The following is a 22,791-nucleotide window of genomic DNA, read 5'->3' on the forward strand; positions in this document are numbered from 1 at the left end:
CAGCGTCCCCTGTTCTGAAAAGGCCATGGCATCCTAGGCAAGCTCTCTATTCAGACCCCTCTCTGGGCACACCTATGATGCAGGCTCAGCCTTGCTTCACATCGGAGCAGACGGCTACCATGCACCCACAACTCCATTTAATGACTAATTTTCTGCCGTCATGCGGCTGGTGGAGGAACCCTTATGCAACAGGCCTGGCCGGTTATAAAACTTTCTGACGAGTTGCAATGGAAGCGCTTCATCGGTAGATGGTGCTGATGCATCACCTTTAATGACAACTCTGCTCTCAGGGTGTGGGGAATAAACCCTGCTCCTCCCAAGAGCAGAGAGGGGTATAGCTGTGAGCTGCGCCTCTGGCTGTGGGCTGAGGAGGACCTTGTGAACTCAACCTCTGCCTGCCTCTTTAAGTTGATTTCTAAGTGCAAAAGTTAGTTTTGCACTTTGAACTCTGCCTGTGCCTGAAGAAGGGTGTTTGTACCCAAAAGCTTGCAAAGAACCATTTTTCCAACCAATAAAAGAGGCTAGAACCAACGCCCCCAGAAGTTAGCATTTGGCTGGTTTTGTTTTAAAAGGGATGAATGGAGAATCCACAGGTGGCTTTAGTCAGGGCAGCAGCATCTCTGCACCATCGCAGCATCCTTCTGTGGTCTGGGACAAGTCATCTGACTCTGTATGCTGGATGCTCCCAGTATTAAACTTACATCTGCCCTAGGATGATGGGGTCCTTAAGGCTACAGGAAGGAGGGTGGCATTGCTCTCCCTGCATGGGAACTCAGAGAAGGGTGTCCCAGTAGCTCTGTGGGGTTATGTTGCTTCTTCCTTGGCTCCTTGGGACATCCTTCAGGCAGCACTGATGGGATTGCTCCCGTGCCACTTGCACTGCAGGATGCCCAGATGCCGTGCTGTGCTCGGTGCTGCATACACATGCAGTACTGCATGGTGCCCCCCTACAGAGCCAGCAATCAAACCAAATGGGTAAAGTGTATGGGGGAGACAGTGCATGGGCAGGAGAGTGATTTGTCCCAGGTGGGAGCCAGAGCTGGAACTCAAGCCAGGAGCCCATCAGTCATGCAATGGGCCAGGCTGATCCCATACAGTGATGAGCACTGAGCTTGGAAAATGCTACCTGCTCCATACGAGTGCGAGAAGCAGGTGGGGCAAGGCTTGCAATGGGCACTTTGATCCTGGGCAATAAAAGGCACCTGTCTCTGCAGCATGCAAGCAGTTTTATTGGGATGCAGTCATCAAAATTGCATTTCCAGGACTATTCTTGTTCTGCAGATGCTGTTTCCTGTGCTCTGTCCAGCCCTTGTAAAATTGTAGGAAGTACAGATGTGGCCTGCACTAACTCCAGCAAAGTTATTCTTTATCCTCCTTCTTTTTCTTCTTGTTGCCCTGGTGCAATAAAGAGAAGAAACACAGGCAGGAGGGTATGAGTGTGTCTGGGCAGGGGCTGGGCCCCAGAAGAGCTGATGGGTGCTCTGGTCTCTCACTCTACTGGCATTTGCACTGACGTGACCCCCTGAGGTCTTGGCTGACCTGTGAGCCTATCGTGTCTATTCGTCTGTTCAAGGCAGGCTCTGCCCTGCCTAACCCATCCCAGCAAAGTGTCTGTATACCCTGCTCTTAAACTCCCAGAGATGGAGATTTCACAGCCCCTCTAGTTGACTTTTTCCAATGTTCAACCATCCTCAGAGAGATGTTCTTCCTAACCTCTTGCCTACATCCCCCCTGCTGCAATTTAAGACCGATGTTCCTAATCCTGTCCCATGTGGCCACGGAGAACGGTCTGCCTCCCACTTCTTTGCAACCACCCTCCAGGGATTTGAGGACTGTTATCCAATCCTTCTCCAGAATAAACTACCCCACTTCTTCCCAGTGCCTCCAGCTGGGGCCAGCAGGCCATGCTGGCTGATGGCAGAGGTGGATTTGTCTGTCCCATGAGAGCTGCACGCCCCTGCGTGTACAGCCATGACGTCTCCGTGGGAGCTGTGTAGACAGGTCTGGGGGTAGTACCCCTACTGCAAAGGGGTTTGTCCTGTCACCACAAACACAGACCCTGCCACACACTCACCTCTTCAGAGTCACTGTCAGAGCTGCTGCTGCTGCTGCTGTCGCCGGCGTCCCCCTCTCCCTAAGTGGCAAGAGGAAGGATCTGTTATCATACGGGGGGGACAACCCTGCTGCAGCCTCAGCATCTCCCCGCGTGCTGCCTGGCCTCTGCAGACAGGACCGGGGGGAAGGATCACGCGCTCCTCTCCGGCCGTGTCTCTGGCTTGCCCCAGCATTTGTTCTCCTGCCCACCGTGCCCCTGAAGCCCCCTTGGTCACAAAGGATGTTTCCTCCGGTAGACCAACCCTGACGCCCACCTCGCAGCTGGGCAGACCCCAGAGCCCGGCAATCGCACAGGGAGCAGGGCAGCGTCTCACCTTGTTCTCCTTCTTCTTCTTCTTTTTCTTCTCTTTTTCCTCCTTCCCCTTGTCCTTCTCCTTCTCCTTGATCTTCTCCTTCTCCTTCTCCTTGTCTTTGTCCTTGTCTTTGTCCTCGTCTCTCCCAAACCCTACGGATGAGAACGAGGAGGAAGGTCAGTTTGCTCCAAGCTCCATCCTGCTCGGCACAAAAACGAAGGGTTATGCACCGGTGCATGAGGTGGGAAGGACAGGATGTGCGTGGGGAGCAGTCCCATGCTGCCTGGCCCCGGAGGAGACCCCTGAGCCCAGCGGGGAATCGTGCCCATGGCACGGTGCAGGATGGTACTGATGCCTTTCCCCCCGCTCCCTTACATGCAGTGTATAGGGCATGAGCATGGAGGGTAGGGAGTAGAAAGGAGGGCAGCAATGAGGAGTTGAGCAGGGAGCGGGCCTTTCCCTGATGGTGGTGGATGGGATGATGGCAGCAGGATGGATCCCGAGCTGGGGCTCCTGCAGCTTTCCAGACCCAGATGGAAAGACTTGACTTCCCCAATGCCCCCAGTTCAACTGAGCCCTGGTTTCCACCCTGGCACCAAGCCACTCACACTTCAGGATCGTAGACATCTCGCAGCAGCTGCCCGGCTCCCTCCGAAAAGCCGAGTATCTAAAGAGAGAAGCCAGGCAAGGGGCAGCGGTAAGAGAGAAGCAGACCGTTGAATGGGAGCCCTTCCCTGTGTAAAAGGTTGTCTCAGGCTCATGATTCCCCCTCCGGCTTGGCTTCAGCCCTCGGGGCACAGATGCACCCCGAACGCTGGGACACCTGTAGAAACGGCTGGTTTGGGAGGTGAACGGTGCAGCAGGGCAGGGGGAGGAAGAAAAATGTTGTCCTTCCCACCTCTTCTTGTCCTGTCCTGCCTTCCTACAGAGCCCAGCCCGGCCGGAGAAGCAGCAGAAGCAAAGAATAGGCAAGTCAGAGAGAGAGCGGGAGGGTTCGGCAGAAACAAACATGCCCGAGCCCGGGGCCTCATCATGAAAAAAGGACTATTGGGAGGGGAAGAAAGATAAAGAGGGTGGAGATGCTAAGGGATCAACTGTTCCCTGGCCTTAGACACACACCAAGTATTGCAAACAACTCAGGGCAATTCTGCCCGTGACCTCCTCTAGCAGATAAAGATGTACCAGTCGCTGAACAAGTCAATCAACAGATGGCTGCCTAAATGGAAGGGATCCTGATTAAAGTTGTTATTAAAAACCAGCTGCTGAAAGCCAAAAGCAAGAATGAACAAAAACAAGGGAAATATTTAGATCTAATGCACCTAATCATTAGGAAGTATTTAAAGGGGAAAGCAGCAATAATTTAAAAAAAAATAGCAAAGGAAAAAAAAAATAGGGAAGCTGACAGCAATGAATGCAAACACCCAGTTAGGAACTGAAGACAATAAGGGAAGTGAAAGGCATCGATGACAAATGTATAGCCAGTAGGGTTTTCAGGACAAGAAGAGGGGATGCTCTAGTGAAAGATGAAATCCTTGCAATGCTATAGGTGTGTGTGCCATGAGACAAGAGTGTAAGAGCTGTCATTTGTAATGCAGAAAGGGTAGGAGAATTCAATAAACATTTCTGCGTATGGAAAGAAGTAGGATCATGTGTTCCTCTGATACAGTGAAAATTAAATACGTCCTATTCCATCTGTAACAAGAGGATGAAAGTTAAGCACTTCAAAACCTGTGGAGTCATATCATTTCGACCCAGGAGTCTTACAAAAACTGGCTGAGCTGCATTCAGGATGAATAATGTTGCTTTCTAACAAATCCTCGAAGTTGGGGGAAATTGCAGAGGACTGGGGAATAGCATGCGCTGGGCCTATATTTTAAAGGGATGAACACTGCTGGATTAATACTGATTAGTTAAAGGCAAGAATTTAATAATGATTTAAGGAGCAACCTAAGGTTGTACATGTGCAGGAGGGAGCATCCATAAATGCATCTCACAAGGTGCATCTACACTTGCATTTATGTCCCATTAAATTTATTGCACAGTAAATTACTGTGCAGTAAGTGGAAACAGGCCGGCGTCTACACATGCAGGCATTAAGGCGCATTGACGCTGTGCATGGTCTGACACGTGACTAAAGTTAGTCCCGAGTCAGTCCGCGCACACAGTGTTACAGCGCCGTAAGGCGTCTGCATGTGTGTTGATGCAGGTATCAAATTTATGCCTGAATTGACCTAAGTCACCATAGTTACTGCACAGTACGGGCATGCACGTGTACATGTGCACCCATACTGTGCAGTATTTTAGGATACTGCACAGTAAATGTGCATGTGTAGATGCACCCACTGGGACCAGAAGGGTCTTCTTGCACTTAGAAACCTATTGAGTTGTGCCCGTGTTAAGAGAGGGACACGAGCTCCTATCCTCACAGACTCAGACCACAAGGCTTGTGGCTCCCGTGCCTTTGACACGGACTATCGAAACCAGCCTACGTGCTTGAGGTGGAGGCTGAAGTGAAAGCAGTTGCCCTTCTGTCACCCCTGTCCAGACCCAGCCCGGGAGATCTGGTTTGGCCTGTTCTGCTCAGAGCTCGCTCTCAGCCTCACCCAGCCCAGTTTCTGCAAGGTAATTTTGGCAAAGCTGCAGCCACCTCCCCAACACTTGGCTTCCCCACAATGCAGGTAGCAAGCAGCAATAAGCGTGGTGATTTCCGTCGCTTGTCTTGACAAATTGCAGCTTTCCCTGGAGGCCGAGCGAATCTAAGTGGAAGGTCACGACAAAATGCATACGTAGAGCAAAGCGTGTGCATTTACATATTCATTGCCCATGCAAATAAGCAGAGATCTACAATTTACTTATATCCTACAGGCACAAAGAACTTCCAAGGTATAACATTTCCTGGAGATGGGAAATCTCCATAAAGTCCCCAAATGTCCATTATTCCCCTTCAGAAAAACATAAGGGGGAGACAGCTTTTTTCTGAAAGGTTTTATGGTTACTACCCCAGTCTCTCATCTCTCTAACACTGATCCCTGCAGAAGTCCTGCCCAGGGGGTAACTCATGTCCCACCCATAACTTCTCCCCACTTGGCGTAGTTCACGCAGGATATAAAGCGAGAATGCCTGGTATTGGCAATCCTATGAAAAGGATTTCCACCCAGCTCCGAGATGTGCCCCTGCCTCTCAAAGCGCTTCCTGCATTTCTCCATTGGGCAAAGCATCCACCCAACAAATGAGCCAACCACCCAAAAGAGCGAGTCGGAGAGGAAAACAACCTTACCTGCAAGGGAGAAAGGCAAACGGCCTCCTCCGTTCTTCTTGGCAGCGGGCTCTGCCGTTCCTGTCTGATACTGGCTCCTCCCAAGTTCTGCTTCCAAACCAGAATAACGAGCTGCGCTGTCCTCCACAGATAATACCTAGTACTGGAGAGCACAAGCAACTGTCCCATGCATGCTGCAACTTGCCCCAGGGTGCTCGGAGGCATCTCCCGCTGCTAACGCCGACTCCTTGCAGACCCAGGGCTGCCGTGCAGGCTTGCAGATACCCACCCTCCGGCTGCTCAGGGCTCCAACCACGCCGAGCACCAGGGGAGCCGTCCCGCCGAATGCAGACGAAGTCGGGATGGACTCGCATTGCTCCACCCGATAAAGCTGTCCTAGGCTCAGGGCCCCGCTCGGAAGAGCATGGAGATACCCAGCCTCCGAGGCCATTCCTCAAGAGCTCACTTCTCTCCTATAGAGACTCTCTTGCTATCTCGATGCAACCGCCAGGCCAAGGTGGACGTCAAGTGGAAAAGTGACAATCAGTGGATGAATACCATGGAACAAAATCCCCCCTTCCCCTGCAGCTGTCTTCACTCCCAGTTATAGGCCAGAAAGCAGGGTGGCATTGGGGAGACAAATTGACTCAGAGAGGCAGGACTTCCATAGGCTACTGCCTATGTTGACAGAGACTACGAGTTATCACAAGTTATCACTAAGAAAGTCCCTCTGCACAGACAGCGGCCAGTCCTAACACGTGGATATTGCTGGCCATGCAGCGCTAAACATCTTCCCTAAAGGCTCTCTCACTTTTCCTCCTTAAAGCATCATCCTCCTTTTTGCTTTTATTCCATTTGCAATGGAATAACAGCCTCAGCACATTGCAATGCCAGAGCCCGCAAATGTCTCATAGTGCTTTAAAAGCACAAAGAAATGCAGCCTCATGGCACCTCTGCGAGGCAGGAATGACCTCTGCCGTTTTGAACGATGAGGCAAACCGGCTGAGGCCATTTCACGTGCAAACAAGACTGAAATACAGGCGGGGAATCGTTCTTTGTGGCCAGTAGCTCCAGCTGTGAGTGTGGCGCAGGCAAGTAAGACCTGAGCTTTTGGGGTTCGGTACGCGGCAGGGCATCCTGTCCTGTGGGGATTCAAAATGGCCAGAGCACATGGAAAACCACCCAGGCCAGCGCCACGCCACATTCAAAGCTGAAACAAGGCACAACGTTTTACTAGAGAGGGATTTCGACCCCCTTCTACCAATGGCAGCAGCAGATTTCCCATCGCCGGTCATTTTTTTAAGTCGAGATGGGTGCTTATTTTTTAATGATCCGCTCTAATTCGAACAAGAACGAGTTCAGGGAAGTCTTATGGCTTCACATCAGACTTCACAGCACTCCCTTCTGGGCTTGTCGTCTTAAAAATTGCACGGGCACGTTTCATGGGCTACAACAGAAATGGTAGCACTTGGGGGAGAGCCAGCCGGCAAGCTTGACCGGCGTTGAGCTCACTGCTAGATGGGGAGGAGGACTAGGTTAGAGAAGTGACCCACTCTGAGCATTGACCACATGGAGCTGGTGGACCCCGAGAGGTCTTTCCATCTTCTCGGCTGGAAGGATGGCTCTCAGGCCCAGGCCCTGATGAAATCCCACCCGGTTCACTTCAGCTGTGTTGGACATGGCTTAACACGTATCCACATGCAATCATCCCCCTCTTCCTTAAGGCGACCTATGCTTCTCCCAGCTATGGACTAGGCTCCGATGCACTTAAATTTAGGGTTACATCTGAAGCCCGGTGAGATGTTTCATTCAGTGCAAAACACCGGCACTTGCTCTGTCTGAACCAGTGCAAACGGACACTGCTCTACCCTGCGCTTAAAGATTTCCAAGGGGAGAGTCCATAAAGGAACCAGGAGGAAAACAGCAGGTAACTTAAAAAAACACCTTGCGCGTGTAGGAGCAAGGCAGTTTATTTCCCTTCACCCTCCTAAACTCCACCCCCCCACATTTAAAAAAAAGAAATAAAAAATATTCCTCATGTAGACGAGACCTGAGAGCCTGTTTGGACCATGTCTATCACCAGAGCAGATCTGTTCACTCCAGGACTTCACCTCCTTAAAGCAGGAGGTTAGACCAGGTACCTCTTGATGACCCGATGGTTCTGGGTCTCTTGAAAAGCCCAATCCTGGATGCGCACGATTAATCCTACTGCTGCCTCCACGAGAGGGCTATGCCACCTGTCTACAACCACAGGCAAACAAGGAATGAGAGTTCAACGTCCCTTTTTGGCGCTGCTGCTGCTAGCTCTCCTCTCCCTGCTTGTGCTTCACGTCACTTGGCTTTCTCTACAAGCCTCCCAGAATAGCCAGCCTCCTCCCAAACCGATGGCCCTGCTTTCTGTCGTTTCCAGCAATGCCCTGCCTTCTCTCTACCTGACAGCTCTTTGTTTCACCCTCTCAGCCCAGCTGGAAGTCAAGTGCTTTCCCAGGGGCGTGGAGCATTTTTCCACTGCTCTAAGTTGGTGATTTAGTAATAATAAAAGTAGCAATGGAGGTTACAGCCGTGCAAGCACTGGGAGTAAGTGTCGGTGGCACCATCTGGAGGGGAATAGTTTTTACATCCGCGCAGCAGCCGGCGAGAAGCCACTTTCCCAGCCAGCGCGTAACCCATTCTTTGACCGAAGGGAAATAATTGCATTCTTCCCGCTGCACCCTCCCTGCCTTTCTGGCTTATCTGACCCTCGTCTCTCTCATTGAAAACCTCTCCCCGCCCAAAGAGCAGCGCCAGCAGCTCTCAAATTACTTCTAGCTCTCATTAAGCTCAGCCACAAGCCGAAGCAGAGGAATAAGACTTCTATTCACTCGAAGGCAGCGCACTCTTGACAACCGCTTTGCGTAGGCAGCTTTCATTGAATCTAGAGCTGTTTTCTTTGGTAAACAAGATCTTCTCCTTTTATTAGTACAAATGAAAATGTTATACCTTTGGGGTTTCCTGAGGTAGCAAATCCCTGTTGATCGTGCAACCCAAATGTGTTGCTATCTAGTTCCTTACAGAAATGTAGCTGTTCAAGCTTTTTTTTTGGTCTGACTCGACTGCTCTGCGCTTTCAAGTGTTCCAGGGCGGTTGCAGCATTTATTCAAGTTCTGCAATGAAGACCCAGATGGATTTCATTTGATCTATTTGGGGAAAAAAACAACTGGTAACTCTTCAGACCTCAGTGCTTGTAGCTCTGTCTGCCCCGTCTCTTTTCTCAGCCTTTGGGCATTGCCAAGAGAGTTTGATGCTCTGTATTGAACCAGCAACCCTGAGCTCGTTGGGCATCCGTGTTTATTTCCCACAAAAGACCTCACAAGAGCTGAGAGGCTCGAGACCAGCGATGAACTGACTGCCCAGAGGAGTTTTCCATCTATTGACTCCTCCGTGAAATCCTATGAAATATGAACTTTCATTTCTCCCCAGGAGAGCTTTTACAATCTTTTCTCCGATGCCTAATGAAGGGTGTTTGTGCCCAAAAGCTTGCAATTAAAGAAATTTTTTTGCAAAAATCTTGTTGGTCTAATAAAAGATATCATCTCTCCTACAAGTCCTGAAGGCCTAGAGCAGCACTTAATTACAGCAGTACTAACGAGTTTAACGAGGACCTTTTGTGAGCTGATTTTGCTACTCCGAGTTGCATGATGTACCACCTTCCCCCACAAGCAGGCACTCCTAGCACACTACTTGCTGTTAAAAAGAGCTAACCAAATGCTGACTGGGGCAAGGTTGGGCACTTGGGTACAGTGGTGTCAAGATAAGATGGTCACTCCCTACCAAAAATCTCCTTTTTTAATCAGCATTTTGCAAAATCTCCACAGCAGAAGTAGCCGCAAATTGCAGGACTCACACCCTGTGCTGCTTCTCAGGCCTTCAAGTATCTACAAGAGGTGTATATAATGAGGGACTTATACTTCTATTTGCTCCTGATAAGGGGCAGTCAAAGAAATGCGTGCCTTGATGTCACTGCCAAAATAAGGAAGACAAAAATATATATACTTTATTGCGGTGCAGTTTTTTTTCCCCCCAGAGATTGAGACAGATCTGCATACACTTTTATTACAAACAGTCAGAAGGATGAGACCTCGGGATAGATACCACAGCTAAAGCAAGGGGAGGTTGCCCTGCCTATGATTATAAAAACCGGAGAGGCTTTTAGTCAAAGGGCATTTCTATAGTAAAAAACAATTCTCTATTTGGCCCAACATTTCTTCAGCAGAGCGGAAGCGGGCTAAGCCTGCTAAAACCTTGAGAGGTTTAAAGCTGATGTATCAATACAAAGGAAACCAGGGGTAACAACCACTTCTTGCTTGTTACTCTAGATTCCCCTTTTATCCCATGGAAGTTGCATATTTCTTAGCCTGTTATTCCAGAAGAGGCTGTTTGCTTCCAGAGAAGCAGCTCAAGCGACAGTGCAAAGAGGAACAACATAAAGGAGTGTTCAAAGCCCAAGGAAACGAGGTAGCCCCTGGAACAGATAAGGAGCCCCAACAATAGCATCAAGCCATTTCCTTGGCTGCTTTATCAAGGCAAGTAGTAGTGCAGTACGTCCTTTTTACACAGTGATTTAAGAAACCCCTTCAGTGGTACCTGACTGAGCACACAGTCATATACAATTGATGTGTCAAGCCCTACAAAAAAAGGAAGGGCAAGTTTTCTCCAGTGATATTGTTTTAATGAATCTCTTGAACAGGAACCGGTCCCCTTTAGCTGCTTTTCATTTATTGCTATGAAACCAGGCACTCGGAGAGTAGGACCGTGTCAGCCCTGTGACTGCTTTCTCCCCAGAGCAGGGCCCAAAATGTCTTCTTGACACAGGAAAGAGGAATAAGGTCTTATAGGACATCCCCAAGTCAGTTCACACAGACCATAAGTGTCGACACTCTTCAGCACGGTGCTGTTTTTGTAATGGAAGGTGAAATGCAAGGCAAGGGTCAGACACAACACAAGGTAGCATACTGCTAAGCTCTTAGGCAAACCTAGAAGTCATTGCTAAGAACTTGAGCCTTTTAGCTTGCAGCCACCACATATTTGAGGAAAAAAAAAAAAAGCCTATGAAGAACTTAATTCCACATCTCTAAATCCAAAATCCCAGCATCTTCCAGCTACACGCTAACCGGTGATCAAGCATTTCCTCAACCACAGTGGTCCCAGTCTTTACTGGCCCCTGGGCAACAATACTGAGCAGGTAATTGTGCCACATGCACACAACACTTAAAGCTGAGTACTACAGGGAGAGTTAAGTATTTAATTTTCTGGGGCCACAGACAACACGCCGGGGCCTCCACTCTAGTGTCGTATTCCCAGAAACCTTTCTTTCTTCAAGGAGCTCGTTAACACACTCAGCTAAGGGAGAAAAGAGAAGAAAAAAAACCAGCCAAACTTAGAGAAGTAGCTTGCACTTAAGTCTGTCATATTGTCCATCTGCCTGAACTATACTAGTCACATCCTTCACGTCTCTGGCTAAGTTGCACAGCTGTCACAGCCAAGCTGGCATTTCAGCTTCCCCTCTGCAGCACCAATCATCAAAGTGTTTTCTTTCCTGCGGTATCTGTCCCTACCCTATTCCCAAGCATGGGAACTATGAAGTAGGCTGGTCGGGCAGGTGCTCATTTAGAAGTAATTTATTGCTGTGGTGATTCAGTCTGAGTCTGAATTAGAGAGATCTGTAGCACGGGCAGGAGGAGTTGGAAGGCATCCTGGATATAGGAAGCACTGTTGGAAGCCTACAAAAAAGAAACGAGGAAGACATTAAAGATACTACCAGTCTGCTACGTAACCATACGAGGCTACTTAGGGGGTAAGCTTCTAGGCTCAGATGCAACAGCTGGTTTTTAAGTTTTTGTTTCTTGTTTTAAACAAACTCTTTAGGAAAATCTAAAGCTTCTGATGCTGGATTTCACACCACCGAGAGAAATCTGAGAAATGGACCCTCCTCCTCCTCACCCACTGAGCCGCAGATTTTAAACTGTGTCCGTTTCAAGCCCTCTTTCAAAGGGAAACAAGAAAAAAAACCCTCTGAGATATCTTTAGGTCAGGCTCACAAGTAAGCTGGGGTTAAATTGTAAGGACTGAGCATCATATTTGGGCTTTGGAGCAGTTTACAATCTATTCCAGTCCACCCTGCTTTCTACCTGAAACAGGGTTTAGTGTTTTACAGAAGGAAAGACACACATAGAAAACTGGGCATTAACAGGAAAAATAAAACAGGAATATTCTAGCACATCTACATTAGCTTAAGCCCTACAGCTTTGAGCATATCATAACTGACCTCCAAAAACACTCCAGTGATTAATGGATTAAGCACATCTGCCTTCTCTTTGACCTATAAACAACAGATATACACATATGTTAGCCCATTTGAAAATTTGCTGTATTTCTTCTAAACAAATAAGACTGGATCCCGAGAGAATTTCAGATTCAAGATAGCACTCTTGACTTCAGACAAGCTAAACGGACATGAGCCGTGGCTCCAGTCTGTAGTGTGTAAAGCCTGGCTCAAAGCCCCAGCCAAACCCATGCGTTCTACACATACGCAGTCTGAGATTTCAGTGTAAACGTGAATGATTCCCATAATTGAAGCCACGTGGTGGTGTTCGATATGAGAATAAGTGCAAGAGCATATAACTGAGACAACAGAAGAGAAAGTTCTTGGGAGAGATGGGATGGAGGCATGTCTTGAACACACCCGGCCAAAGGGAGATGTGCACACACAGCAGGTCCCTTTCACAGCCCCCTCTCCCTTTCTGCAAAGAGGATATCATGATATCCCCAAGAGGCAGGGGGGTGGCACACTGTTGCTACTTATATGAGTAGGGTCCATAGTGTCCACAACACTTAGGACATAATAAGGGTCTAATAACTGGCCTTTGAGAATCTGCATCTGGCATCTCCAGTACATGGTTTGTGGCAATTTGGGGAGATTACAATCCAGTGCAATGGGCTATACACTTGAGCTAGTTGTAACTCCACAGGTCAAGACAATAAGGTGTACCTTGTTCCCAAGGTAGGAATCCCAGTCATTATGGACTTCCCCTCTCTAAAACACAGTCTGATCTCAGACCAAGACTGAAAAGCTATCAGCTCTGCAGGCCAACAATAATTACTTTCCTGTTGCTCACATTATGAGTTTAAGATCCAACCAGGCTTTCAAATAAGATGTGTGCATCTTTAAAGTCTAGGAGGCTAGACTTTAGACTATAATGAAATGTAGCCTGCTGTAGATTACACTGCACTGTGGATTACACTACAGTACATTTTGAGTGTATTGTAGAGGCTGAGCTCAACCAACCAACCACATTCATGCTAAGCAAGATGCAACACTTACCCCTGCTGTCGTTAAGCAGGTAGTAAAGTCTTTGGATAGAGAAGACAATTCTTTGCACAGTACAATTGTCATTCTGGGAAAAGAAAGAGGTAAAATGTGATAGTAAAGCAAAACAAGGCTCCCTTTGTTCCATTCATTTTTCTAAGAGCATCCATAAAGCACCCGGCTTACACGCATGAATTTCTCTTTAAAAAGAAAGACAATAAACATTGTTCACCATTCTAGATGAGCCTGAAGTTTCTCAGTCAATTCCACAAGGACAAAGCAAAGCTGAAAATCAGAAGCTGCCTTCAGGGAAGGGAACAGTCTGCTCAAAATGGAACATCGCTAACCAGCTTTGTGACTTATAAGCAGCCACTGTCATCTTGTGTAAGTTATTTTACAAAGTTTCTCTCTACAATACTACAATACCACTAGCCACTGGTCTTAAGCAACAGCAGTTAGACCATTCAGCTGACAAGGATGTTTCAATATCTAATATGCCAGCTGGCTAGCAAAGAGGTACTGAATAGCTGCCATAAAGTCCTGTTTACAAATTGCGAACAGCGTTCCCTTCTCAGGGATGCAGGGAAGTTGAGTGCGATTCTCCTTTTTCTGTGAGTTCCTGCTGAGAAACTTCATGCAAAAAACAACAGCAAGAGCTGTGCTGAGAAAGCAATACTGCCCTCAACAACTGATAGCATGTGTGCCATCAGAGCTGAAACGGGGGCCGGCTTCCTCCAAAACTGCCAGGAGAAACTGGACAGTCAGCGTATTCCAGTTGTAGAGCATAAAGCTATCCACGTATTAGAGCGTAGCTAAGAACTCACTGTGAAAGGGCTTTGGCTCTGTCTACGGCCGACAACTCTTGCTTCTGACCATGCAGGATCAGCGCTGCAGTTTTGTGGAACAACTCAATGGAGTACGCCGTCAGCTCAGCCAGGCTCCTAATGGCAAATGCGTGAATGTCCTGCAGACAGAGCCCAGCCCATTAGGAGAGAGATTTGCTGCTAATGTTTTAAAGTAAAATTGCCCCCCATACTGCTCTCCTCCTTTGTGGGACTTGATGTCAAGCCCCCCAGGACTGAAAACCACAGCATTACAGGTGACTGTGCCAGTCAATCTGGTTTAAAATTCAATGTCCTCCCTTCCTTCTGCCCAGTTACCTCTACTGATTTTCTGTCATCTGAAGCAGCGTCACTGGAACCCGTTTGTTGGGCATCGTCATTCCCCTGCTCTTCTTTCAGGGGTTCTGCGTTGAGTCTTGCAATCCACTCGTGAGTAGATCTTCTTGCCTGTGCAAAGGTATGCCATCTGAGTGTTTACTACCTGGGACCAGTGCTGAACAGAAGATGGAAGTCCGAAATTCTTTGTAGGAGTTGCTATTATGGAAGGGCTGATGTACCGAAGGGGGATGAGCAAGTCAGATGCCTGCTGTACTTTGCAGGGGGCTGACAGAAATGTAAGGGTGCCAATTACTGTGCTTACAGCAGTTGTTTCTCTAACAAAAACCGCAACGAGCTGGGATATAAATAATAGCTCTTGATCACAGTCCCACTGCTCACCTTCCCACTGGCTGCTGCTGCCACTCAATGGATCCGAGAGACATTGCAAATGAATTAGAAAACAGATACTTCTTAGCTCACAAACCGCTCTCTCTAAAGGAGAGGTTAGACATGGGGTTATGGGGCCTGCAATGGATCATCTCTGCCTCTCTGCACATGTCTTATAGTTCCCAACTCAAACAATCTGGAGAGCTGCAAGTGGGTGATGGTCAACTACTGGAATATTTATGGAGGAAAAGGACACATGCACACACACATCCCTGTGCTTCGTTTTAACAGGACAGGCTATCATTACAGATATAGTCTTCTGAAGGCCAGCATAGAAGCCAAGCAAGATCACTTTATCTAAGGCTCCAGCTGATCCAATGCTGTAGGAAAGAGTGGGGGTGGATGAGAACACATAAGCAGGCATGAAGATGCCTAGACTCAGCAGGCAGCCTGCTTCTCCCAGCCCAAGACATGGGCCAGATGCAGCTTGCAAGGAATGGGTGCAGGGAGATCTGCATACAGACTTTCTGTTTGCACCCTTTGCTCCACCTGCCTTGCATCTTTGGGCAAGTGAATACATGAGGCTTTGTTCTGAAGAAAAGCCTGGAGTCCCTGCAGTCAGCTGGGTGGTGAGAGATCCCTGGAGTAAAAGGCCTGTGCCCAAGCCCTGATGAGCCCAACACTAGAGGGCTGGAACAAAGGGAGATAGCACCCAGACATCAAAAGTCAGAGTGAGTAAACCCCAGGATTGGACCCACAAAGAAGAGAGGGTGAAGAAGCCTGGACCTAATGGTGACTACTGCACAGCTCATCTTGTGGCCGTGACAAATCCCAGGTCAGGATGTGGAGCAGCTGTCTGCCCTGGCACCCCTAGAGAAGACTGTCAGCAAACAGAGGCCAAGCAGAAACTCACCGCAGAGAGTTTGTCTGGCCTGGTAGAGACCCGCAATTCTGAAAAGAGCTCGGTTATGTCCCTGGTAAAGTCCTCGTCACCTGAGGAAAACAGAAAGGGGATTTGCAAGACTGTGTGCTGTCTGTCTCAGTGCATGAAGCAAGAGGGTAATCCAGGCTCTCAGCACTTAAGCGGTCCTTGCACAAACACTGGGCCCAACACAGCTGCTGACTAGCAGTTACTGCAGACATTTTTCACTTGGGAAGCATGTACTCAGGCACAGCCCCTGAGAGGAGTCCAAAAGCTATTTGAAGCCCAGTTTTCCTACTGTGTTTGCAAGGACAGAGGTTGATAAAATAATTTTTTTTTAAACAAAAACACTTAATCTACCGTGTGCCAATACAGATCCCAACATGTACTGAGAGTAGGAACAGCAGCTCTTTGCCAAGGCACTTGAGTGGAGTTGGGACCAAGCCCTGTGCATTTGAATTTGTGTGAGCCTCAAGAGTTTTACCCTGTCACTCCCCACTGGACTTTACTCTGTTTTGATTTAAAGAAGAGATTTTCCCTGCCAAATTAAATTATTTCCTTCATATATTTCTTTCCCCTCTAGAAATGGAGAGTGTTGCATAGAGCTGTCCTCTGCAGACCTCCTGAGATTTCACCCCGTCTCTCCACACCTCCTACACATTTCCCCGTCTCAAGACCCTGAGGAAACTCCTTCCTTCTGCCTAGGGTGGGCCGGGTGAAACTCCTTGAGAAGTCACCCTGCCTTGGCCAGAGGGAGAAGGAGCACTCCCCAGCCTCCTACAGAGTGAAAGCATCACTGCCATGTTGTTCTCAAATGCCAATGGCTTGAAAGGTAAGGGACTAGCTGATGAATAATCAAAACTCAGGGGCTTTGCAGGGCACAGGAGAATGCTAACCACAAGGCTAGTTAGCTTGGGTGTTTAAAAAGCATCTTTGCCATCTGCAAATTGGGACTCTCTTAATTACCCTTCTTCTCTTCGTCGTCGTCATCATAGAACTCTGCCAAGGAAAACGCTTCTTTGAGCTGTTCCAGCTCCATTTTCAAGGCATCCAACTCTTCTCCAGAAAGGGCATGCAAAACTGACTTCACCTAGTGCATAGTGAGACAGAAACAACAGAGATCATAAATGCAAGAGGAAAGAGACAGGAAAGGCAGAAGTGATTTATCCCGAATGCAAGAGGCTAACAACAAAACCAGCTTTCCCCTCAGAGGGACAGAAAGAGCTCTCAGCCAGGCTTTGTAATATTTCATATTTCAACAAAATATTGCCTAAAGTACAGTGGCCTGTGGCACAGTGCATGTTACCCGAGTAGCTTGAAAGTTGGATTACGCGTGTGCCAGGAAAACTAGCATGTGGGAGCAGAGTAGGATGATGTGATCCCATCCCCTGAAACCCAACAGCCAGTCAAACTGTAAGGAATGAATAGCTCACTCAAAATCCTGGGCAAGGGTTAACCTAAACAGCTCCGTCTGCAGCAAGCTCACGCAGCACAGGTATTTGCTGTGAATGGCAATAACAGCTGCTCCTCTGTTGTCTGGCAAAGTTAATACACAGAACTAGGAAAATCTATACTTAAAAATATCCCAGAGGGAGGGGCTCCTTCATTTAATGGCTAAACTAGTGCATCTGGGCTTTGGGTTTATGACTTTCCATTCATTCTCCATGCTTGGGTTAAGCCCGATGAGCCAGCCCCCAGAACAATATATATCATTGGTGAGGTCAGTGCTGTGTCTTCTAAGGGTTACCCAACAGTTCCCATTATAATACTGTTTTTAGCTGCTTAGATCTTTGTCAAACAAGCATTTGGGTTCCACTTTCACACGGCAGGTCTCTCAGGCTAATTTTCTAAAATTTTAGCCAAAAAGGTTTAGCTTGTTTCTAAGACGGCAAAGGGGAAATATCCATTTTTGCCCACATTAAAAAAATTCTGGTGACTTTTCCTCTGGCAAACACTAGCAGTCCAATGCTTTGGAGTGCAGGGACTTGAAACTGAACACTAGAAATGAGCAGATCTGTTTGGGATGGGTGGAGAGCACATCCCAGACAAAGGTCAAGTGATAATCCTTCAGGGAAAAAGATACGATTCACACATGCTCAGAAATGTCTCGGTTCTAGCGGCATTCACAGAGTTACATTACAGGCCAGGTCCAGGCCTTTAACCAAGAATAGGGAAACACTGTTTTGTGCTTTTGATGAACCTCTTTTGTCTACCTCCACACAACAGGACCCAGCCAGCTGACCTGGGAAAGGGGAACAGTTCAGGGGAAATAGTTGAGAGGGCAGCAGAGACCGAGTGTGGCTTGACCGGGTCACTGTGGGGGGGAAGAATGATTTGATGAGTTAATTACCCAATTGTGTAAAGACAGCATCAGAACATAAGCACATGAAGAGGCCAGATCAAGGCTGCTTGTACACCCTGACTCTGCCATTTCCTCACGGTTGTGCACTTGACTATACTACCCTAGCAACGTTCTTTTAGACAGATGGGGTGGCTGCATATAATATCGCTTTGTCTTCTTCAGCTGCACACATGAAGGCAATAGGCAATCGTTCAAGGCCATTACCTTGGATTCGCTCTCTCTGGAAAGCATCTCTAAGGCTTCCAAATGAGAAAGACCCTGAAATTCATCAAAGAGTAACCCATAATGGGCTTTCTTCTCTGTCGCCATGGTAACTTCGGTAGCTGTCTGCTGCTCTTCTTTCTCCTTTGCCTCTCGCAAGACCTGAAAAGGAAAAGCAGAAGAGCTAAACCGATGCTCGAAGGTACTAAGGATGCAAGGGGGAAGGCTCTTGTACAGCACTGGGGAGTAGTCACGTGATACAACGTCTTTCAGGGCTTTAGCAGGAAAGCAAAAGGAAGACGAAATAAGCTTATGATCCTTTCTGTCGCAGGGGAGCGTATACCTGAGACAACGTGGAAGTCCTGTGCATCAAACCCTTTGTTTTCTTGAATCCTGGGTCTCCTTCAGCTATCACATCCATTGTTTTTTTCCCAATGAACTCCAAGGCGTCCAACCCTCCAGTAATTACAGTCTTCCCCTAGAAAGCAGACAGACACATTGGGACTGCACACAGAAGGAACAAAGTTTTGTCTAGGTGAAGACATCATTTAAAGTTATAATATAAAACATGGTTTCTATCAGGAGTGATATGGGTCAAAAGCTCATGTTTAAAGCTCAAGTTGACTGCTCCCAGACCTGACAAACACCTTCCACCCTGGGCATAACAAAGGTAAAGGACTTGAAAAACAAGGCAATGTTTTATCGATACTGCTCAAATACCGCTCCACCTAAATTCCAGGTGGCCGCACAGTCCCCGTCACAGGGGTAAAAGCCACCCGGCATTTAGGTAATGTTGAGGTAGGTAGTTCTCTTCCCTGTAGTCAGAAGGATGTGGGCTTTTCTAGCTGGTGAAGTCTGAGACCTGCTGGAAGCTGAAAGGAGGAAGTATAGTTTGCATCCACCCTTCTCTCTTCCAGATTCCTCGAGGAGTCACCAAAAGACCCTAATTCTCCTCAGCACAGGTGTCACTTCTGAGGGTGAAGACTCCCCCTGGAACATAGCTAGCTTGAGCGTGGTGGTCTCTCGGAGAGTCTGGACTGCTCTCATAGGAGCCTTCAAGGACCAGGGTGGAAGTCAGCCCTAAAACTCTTTTGAAGAGAGTGGAAATTAACCTGCCCTTGAGCTTGGCCCGCTGCTCTACAGCAAGCCAAGCCCTGAGATGACATGCACTACGCTGCCATGGAGATGCATTTTCAGGCTGCTTTGTTTTCAACCACTTCAGCATCAAAGTTTAACAGGAGAGAAACCCATTTACAAATCAATAGCCAGCTGGGAGTGAAATAGAAGACGAAAATATTCCATTACGTCCAAGAGAGCTCAGACACATTTTGAGTTTCAGAACCAAAGGTCAGGATAGTCTGAAGAGCGACAGGTTAATGTATGGAGAAGCTACATGAAGTGCAACGTCGAATAACAGCTTATTGTTAGGAGGCTTCAGACTTATGGAAAAATAAGTGCATTTAACTGATTTTCCTGCCTTTCTGGCCAACTCACCGTGCTCTGAACAGCAGTAGAAATAGTGGATAATACTCCAAGAGCCCCACTGATAGGCGAGGAACTGCCATCATCGACTCTGTGTGTAGCACTCTCTTCGGGACTCTGGCTACCTGCATGGGAGGAAGAAACCTTGCTTTGACAACGGAGATGGCTGAAGTTAAGATTTTAATTAGACACCATCAGTTTCAGGAAGGCAAACAAGCGTCTCAGACACAGGAAGGGACAGCAGCGCAAGAGTCTTAAAAAAAAAATTGCTCTTCCGTCACTTTGAGCCTTTACAGAGACAAACACGGACGTGATATTTTAGTAATTCAAATTTCTGTGTCAGGACACTCGGAGCAGTCCAGACGCCTCCTCTCAGCCTTATCACTTCAACAGAAACTTTTAATATTTTTATTTTAATAATAAAACTGACCTCCTGCCGCATCGCTGGCCTCTGAAGAGATGTCGCTAGGGCTGGGGATCCCCAGGGAGGTCTCTGCTTTTTCTATGACATTGGAAATGCCTTGACCTAAAGAAGATGAGCATAAAGCACAACTGCATTGCTTTCCCTACCAGGAAAGCAGCGAATAAAATCGGAAACAAAATTGGTCACTGAGGACCGTATCCTGATTTTCACCTCCACACACAGTACTAAGAGCTAGCACGGCCCGGCTTGCTCGCAGACATGAGTCCATGCTTCACTTTTATGTTGCCTCAGATTCACGAGAGCATAAAAGTTTATCAGCCTTAGCACTTCAACTCAACACTGCTCGTTATAGGCCTGAAAATAACTCTGCCGCCCGGATCTCCCTGCCTCCTGGTCTGCCGTTTGAGGCATATTGACTTTTCCCCTGTGCTGTTTTTGCACTTGATTTTTGCCACCACCTGCTTCTAAAACCAAAATCCCATTTTCTATAAAGCAAACAAGAGAGTGGAAGCCAAAAGCATCTGTGAGAGTCAGGGTGTGATTTTACCCCCATCCACAGGTCCCAAGGAAGCACAACGCCAGGAGCCCTTACCTACAGTAGCAACTGTAGCAGAGGCGGTGGAGAGAAGCGACTTTCCCCAGCTGCCCCAGTATCCCCACCCGGTCTGAGATGGCTCCGTGGATTCAGAGACCTTTATTCAAAGGAGAGAGGCAGAATAATGAATGAGCGTCCTTTGAGCTGTGCCTTTATTAAGCTCTTTTAAATGTAGCCAAAAGAGTGAACTTCATTGCAAGCGAGAGCCCACAGCATAGTCGGCTCCAACCTGCTCAGTTATAGTCCCCACAACCCCTGCACAAGGCCAAGATAAGCAAACGTTTTGTCGGTCCTATAGCTGACCTCTGGTCCTGTATCCTTTCTTATTGCACCAGATGCTTAGAGAAAACTGTAAACCAAAGCAAAGGAGACAGATGCCCCCTTTTCCCTGACAAGTTTCATCCTACTCCCTAAAAGGGCATCGGTTCAAAGTTGGTGGGGGGCAGAAATGTTGGTGAGGCTGTACGTGCAATAAGAAGTGGAGGAGAAAAAACAGAATGGGATTTTTGTGGCAGTGCTGATGCTTATACCCAAAAACCTTCCTCATCTGCACCTCAAGTGAACCTTATAGGAATATGAGCAAACTAGATGAACCCGCGCTTCATTATGGAAGCTGAATTTGATTTTTTTTAAATTTTTTTATAACCTTTTGTCATCATCATCATCATCTTTGCTTTAGGATTTATGCATCACTGCCTAGTCCAACTTCAAAAGCTTTCAGACCATCGTTTCCATCTGCCTTCTTCTGTTGCAGACGGTAACGATCTGGCCTCCGGAATAAGAGATTTAATTGATATGGATAGATCATTTCACTCTGAGCTGAACACCGAGGAGCCACGTTGCAAAGGGAGACAGGTTTGGGGCTTGTTTGGAAGGAAACAAAGGGGAAATGAGTTGTCGGATGAGTGCAGAGGTCGGTCCTTCTCCCTTCCCGCACAACAAGCGCTCGCTGCACCCTGCCCTCAGGGAAAGAAGCCAATTTCCAGCTATCTAAACTGGGCCGTGCAAATATCAAAGCACGGCTTTTCGCTGGGCACGAGCTGGGGGAAAGGCACAGACAGACACAGAGGCTCGTTTGCTGGGTTCGATGACATTTAACTCAATGCATTTTCAGCCTTCCTCAGTGGAGAGCTGTCCCACCACCAGTCCGCAGAAAAGCAAGCGGGGAAAGGCCTCCGAATCGCTGCCCAGCGCCACCGGGACCCTGCGGGGTTTGAGGCATCTCTGCGAAAGATACCTTCTGGGCTGGGCCGGGGGGCTCTTCCACCAGAGCGGGCTCGCCGGGGGGCTTCGTCTCGGGCCTCTTCCGCGTCAGAGCCGCCGGCTCCGCTTCCCTCGGTTCCCCGCCGCCCTCCGGAGTCGCGGGCTCCTCGTCCTCCCGGGACGCCCCTCTGGGCAGGCCGCCCGCGCCGCCGTCGCCCTCAGCCATCGCCGCGGTGATCCTGCAAGACGGGGCGTCACAACTGGGCCCGCACGCGCGCGCCCCGCGCTCGTCTCCAACGCTGCGCGCCCGCCCGCCCACCCGCCGACAACACCGCCCTGCCTGGGCGCTAAGGGGGGGGGCAGGAGTGCCCCCCCCTCCCCAGCTCTGCCCCCACGGCACTCCTGACCCCCCCCCCAAAGCCCCCCACAACCCCCCAGCTCTGCCCCCACAGCGCTCCTACTCCCCCCAAGGCACTCCTACCCCCCCAAACCCCCCCAACTCTGCCCGCAGGGCTCTCCTGCACCCTCCAAAGCCCCCCCAGCTCTGCCCCTGCGGCACTCCTACCCCCCCAGGGCACTCCTGACCCCCGAAAGCCCCCCCAACCTCCCCCCAGCTCTGCCCCCAGGGCACTCCTGCCCCCCTCAAGCTCCCCCCAAGTCTGCCCCCAGGGCTCTCCTGCACCCTCCAAAGCCCCCCCCCCCCCAGCTCCTGCCCCCCCAGCTCTGCCCCCACAGTGCTCCTACCCCCCTAGGGCACTCCTGCCCCCCCCAAACCCCCCACAACCCCCCAGTTCTGCCCCCAGGGCTCTCCTGCACCCCCCCCAAAGCCCCCCCCAGCTCCTGCCCCCCCAGCTCTGCCCCCATGGCGCTCCTGGCCCCCCAAAGCCCCCCCACAACCTCCCCAGCTCTGCCCCCAGGGCTGTCCTGCACCCCCCAGCCCCTCCCCCCCGCGTCCTCACTGCCTAGCCGGCTCCGCCACGTCTCCGCCGCCCCCCCTGGAGGCCCCGCACCACCGAGACGGCGGCGCAGACAGGCCCGCCTCGTGC

General features: G+C 49.1%; 2 protein-coding genes across 3 annotated transcripts; both read right to left on the reverse strand.

Moving 5' to 3' along the window:
- Positions 1 to 1,205: 1,205 nt before the first annotated feature.
- On the reverse strand, positions 1,206 to 6,053 carry LOC106738157 (GTPase activating protein homolog 4-like). 2 transcript variants are annotated; one of them, XM_059712929.1, is made up of 5 exons: positions 5,686 to 6,053; positions 3,017 to 3,075; positions 2,430 to 2,560; positions 2,075 to 2,134; positions 1,206 to 1,395 (listed from the first exon to the last, which is right to left on the reverse strand). In XM_059712929.1, the coding sequence occupies exons 1-5, from the start codon at positions 6,036 to 6,038 to the stop codon at positions 1,360 to 1,362; spliced, it is 639 nt and encodes a 212-aa protein (XP_059568912.1). In that variant the 5' UTR covers positions 6,039 to 6,053; the 3' UTR covers positions 1,206 to 1,359. The 2 variants fall into 2 exon arrangements, with proteins under 2 accessions (XP_059568912.1, XP_059568913.1); XM_059712930.1 differs by lacking the exon at positions 5,686 to 6,053 and adding an exon at positions 3,307 to 3,434.
- Positions 6,054 to 9,672: 3,619 nt separating this feature from the next.
- FAM114A2 (family with sequence similarity 114 member A2) lies at positions 9,673 to 22,789 on the reverse strand. The gene is made up of 14 exons (XM_059712927.1): positions 22,705 to 22,789; positions 21,780 to 21,984; positions 20,540 to 20,639; positions 19,954 to 20,049; positions 19,536 to 19,648; positions 18,385 to 18,519; positions 18,045 to 18,203; positions 16,445 to 16,568; positions 15,470 to 15,549; positions 14,170 to 14,298; positions 13,834 to 13,973; positions 13,025 to 13,097; positions 11,969 to 12,022; positions 9,673 to 11,423 (listed from the first exon to the last, which is right to left on the reverse strand). The coding sequence occupies exons 2-14, from the start codon at positions 21,969 to 21,971 to the stop codon at positions 11,322 to 11,324; spliced, it is 1,497 nt and encodes a 498-aa protein (XP_059568910.1). The 5' UTR covers positions 21,972 to 21,984; positions 22,705 to 22,789; the 3' UTR covers positions 9,673 to 11,321.
- Between the last annotated feature and the right edge of the window lie 2 nt (positions 22,790 to 22,791).

The sequence above is a fragment of the Alligator mississippiensis genome, chromosome 9 (genome assembly GCF_030867095.1).
Source record: "Alligator mississippiensis isolate rAllMis1 chromosome 9, rAllMis1, whole genome shotgun sequence".
NCBI lineage: Eukaryota > Metazoa > Chordata > Crocodylia > Alligatoridae > Alligator > Alligator mississippiensis.

Excerpts from the sequence above, each read along its gene's own strand:
- LOC106738157 (XM_059712929.1), bottom strand. The coding sequence starts at position 6,038 with ATGCGAGTCCATCCCGACTTCGTCTGCATTCGGCGGGACGGCTCCCCT. Across the intron at positions 2,135-2,429 it reads AGAAGAAGAAGGAGAACAAG|GGAGAGGGGGACGCCGGCGA; the intron begins GTGAGACGCTGC and ends CTTGCCACTTAG. Across the intron at positions 1,396-2,074 it reads CTGACAGTGACTCTGAAGAG|GGCAACAAGAAGAAAAAGAA; the intron begins GTGAGTGTGTGG and ends TTATTGCACCAG.
- FAM114A2 (XM_059712927.1), bottom strand. The coding sequence starts at position 21,971 with ATGGCTGAGGGCGACGGCGGCGCGGGCGGCCTGCCCAGAGGGGCGTCC. Across the intron at positions 18,204-18,384 it reads GGACTTCCACGTTGTCTCAG|GTCTTGCGAGAGGCAAAGGA; the intron begins GTATACGCTCCC and ends TTTCCTTTTCAG. Across the intron at positions 14,299-15,469 it reads GGCCAGACAAACTCTCTGCG|GCAAGAAGATCTACTCACGA; the intron begins GTGAGTTTCTGC and ends ACCTTTGCACAG.